This window comes from Austrofundulus limnaeus, unplaced genomic scaffold, assembly GCF_001266775.1.
Source record: "Austrofundulus limnaeus strain Quisiro unplaced genomic scaffold, Austrofundulus_limnaeus-1.0 Scaffold609, whole genome shotgun sequence".
NCBI classification, from domain to species: Eukaryota; Metazoa; Chordata; class Actinopteri; order Cyprinodontiformes; family Rivulidae; genus Austrofundulus; species Austrofundulus limnaeus.
The window spans coordinates 202,668-205,121 of NW_013953011.1; the positions used below are offsets into that span (position 1 = coordinate 202,668).

General features: G+C 46.5%; 1 protein-coding gene across 2 annotated transcripts in view; it reads left to right on the forward strand.

The window, feature by feature from the left end:
- Window positions 1–2,454, forward strand: part of gli2a (GLI family zinc finger 2a) — an 85,231-nt gene that overhangs the window by 71,920 nt on the left and 10,857 nt on the right. For both annotated transcript variants that reach the window (XM_014027034.1, XM_014027033.1), the window contains exons 7-9: window positions 245–437; window positions 1,771–1,881; window positions 2,187–2,327. In XM_014027034.1, the coding sequence (XP_013882488.1) occupies window positions 245–437; window positions 1,771–1,881; window positions 2,187–2,327 (445 nt within the window). The remainder of the gene's footprint in view (window positions 1–244; window positions 438–1,770; window positions 1,882–2,186; window positions 2,328–2,454) is intronic.

Genomic DNA, 2,454 nt, shown 5'->3' on the forward strand with positions numbered 1-2,454 from the left:
TGTTGAAATATATTTTTAAAAATTTACAAAACTAAACATCCTACAATATTTTTACAGTCTTTATTTTACAGTTAAAATATATGTTTATCCAATAAAGTCTAATGTTACAACTAATCGGGGATCCCTTTAGTGTGTTAGGGAGGATGCTCAGCTACTACCCCAGCAGTCACAGCTCAGAGTTATCACGTGGTCAGTTTGTCCCAGCTGTGGTCAGCTATAACAGCCTGTCCCTGCTTTCACACAGCCCCACCTTCAGCTTCCATCCTCCCATCAACCCCGTGGCCTATCAGCAGCTGCTGTCGCAGCAGAGAGGCCTGAACGCCTTCAGCCACACGCCTCCTCTCATCCCGCCGGCGCCGGCCTCCTTCTCCGCTCGCCAGCACCCGCTGAGCGCCACGCCCATGTCCGCCGCCCACAACAACTCAGAGACCAACCAGGTACGCTTGTTTTATTTAACTAAATGATTTTCCTGTTCTTCTCCTGACGGTCTGATGAAGAGGATGAAGAGTTTCAGCTGTAGTTTGACAGATTAACATCTGGATCCAGAATCAGGAAGTAGTTTTTATAAATAAGGTCTTCGTCAGAAACCTGCAGCTCCGTCTCTGTCTGTGACCGTCCCTCTGACTGAATATTAAGGGGATTCTGATGTTATCAGTCCATGAAATGGACGTTATTAGGCATTATCAGTCCCATGCAATGGCTTCAGAGGGTCCCTACTCTGCCTTCTAGGCTTCAGACTGTCCCGACAGTGCCCCCTAGTGGGTTAATATATCAATGACAATGAATGTGTGAATAACCATTTAAGCAAAACATATTTTAATACATTTTTTGTCCTTGTCTGGTGATGTTCGTTGCTCTTGCTGTCCATGTCGGACTCAAACCCTGGTCTCCTGCTCTGTGGTCTGCCACTCTACCCATTGCCCTATTAGAAGGCCACGTTACTGATCCCTGGGAGGGCGGTGTCTTTGGCGCTAACCATGACATTTTCTCTAAGGTTAACCTTAGTGGCTTTTTGCCTCATGTTAACCGGTTTTTATATGTCTCATATTAACCAGATGGTGGTTTTATGCCTCATATTAACCAGCTGACAATCAGAAGCCATTCTATGGGACTGATAACACCTAATAACGTCCATTTCATGGATGATAACATCCGAAGCGGGTGCAATATTCCCACCTCTCTTCCTGAAATCTTCCATCTCTCACAGCTCTGATCAGAACCACATTCCTCCTCTTTTTACTTCGAATTAACGACCGAGGCCGGAAGATATCGCCGAGCGGCGTCTGGGTGGGATTAGAGGGCCCCCCCTCCGGTGCTGGACTCTCTCCAGCGCCTTAGCGGCGCTCGTTTATGTCATTCCTCTGGAGCTTTAACAGGCTCTCCGAGTCTTTGTCTTTCTGTCACGTTCACATCAAAGCTGGGCTAATAACTCTTCTCCTTTCACGTTTTATTTCTTGTGGTTTTTGCCATCATAAAGAAGTCTAAACTGTTTAGTCTTGGCGGCGGGTCGCAGACTTCTGGTGCAAACGGGACCCCTGATGTCTGTTCACAGTGAACCAAGGAGGAATAAAGGGGCTCTAATAACTTCAGGGTTTGAATTTTCCCTCCCTGAAGTTTGGAAAGCTGTTTAATCAGCTGAGCAGAATGAAACAAAGCATCGATAGCTTCTTAGCTTGAAAAAAAGACAAAGTGAGCATTGTTTCCATAAACACTGCTGCAGTAAAAACACCTGACCTTTAACCTTTACCTTCTTTTTGTTTTCATGCTCAGAACGCAAGCGGAGATCCAGCAGTAAGCAGCACCGTCAATCCTTTAAACACCAAAAAGTCAAAGGTCAAAACTGAAGCAGAGGGTCCGCTGCCCATTTCTCTGTCCTCACAGGTGAGACCTGAATCCAGACGGAGCTTACCTGTAAATACAGAAATAAATGACCTTCACACAACATCTCTAGCAGCTCTGGTTCCACAGAGACCCATCTGGAATTCAAGTCACTCATTCAGCTCTAATTGATTCTAAATAATGCAGCTTTAATCAGTTCCAGGAGCTTTTATCAACCTGATCCAGCTCCTTTAACTCCAGATAAAAACATGCAGGATGTTCCTTTAACACATCGACTTCTAGTCAAGGTGCTGAACATTTCTACACACGGCTGGATGGATCTGTAGACCTGTTCCTGTTTTCATCAGGACCACGGCGGGGGGATCCTGGACCTGAGCGAGGACCTGGATAAAGACGAGTGCAAACAGGAGCCGGAGGCCGTTTATGAGACCAACTGTCACTGGGAGGGCTGTTCCAAAGAGTACGAGACCCAGGACCAGCTGGTCCATGTGAGTACCCCTACATGGACTCAGTACCACCAGACATGGACTCAGTACCACCAAACACTGACTCATTACTACCAAACACTGACTCAGTACCACCAAACACTGACTCAGTACCACCAGACATGGACTC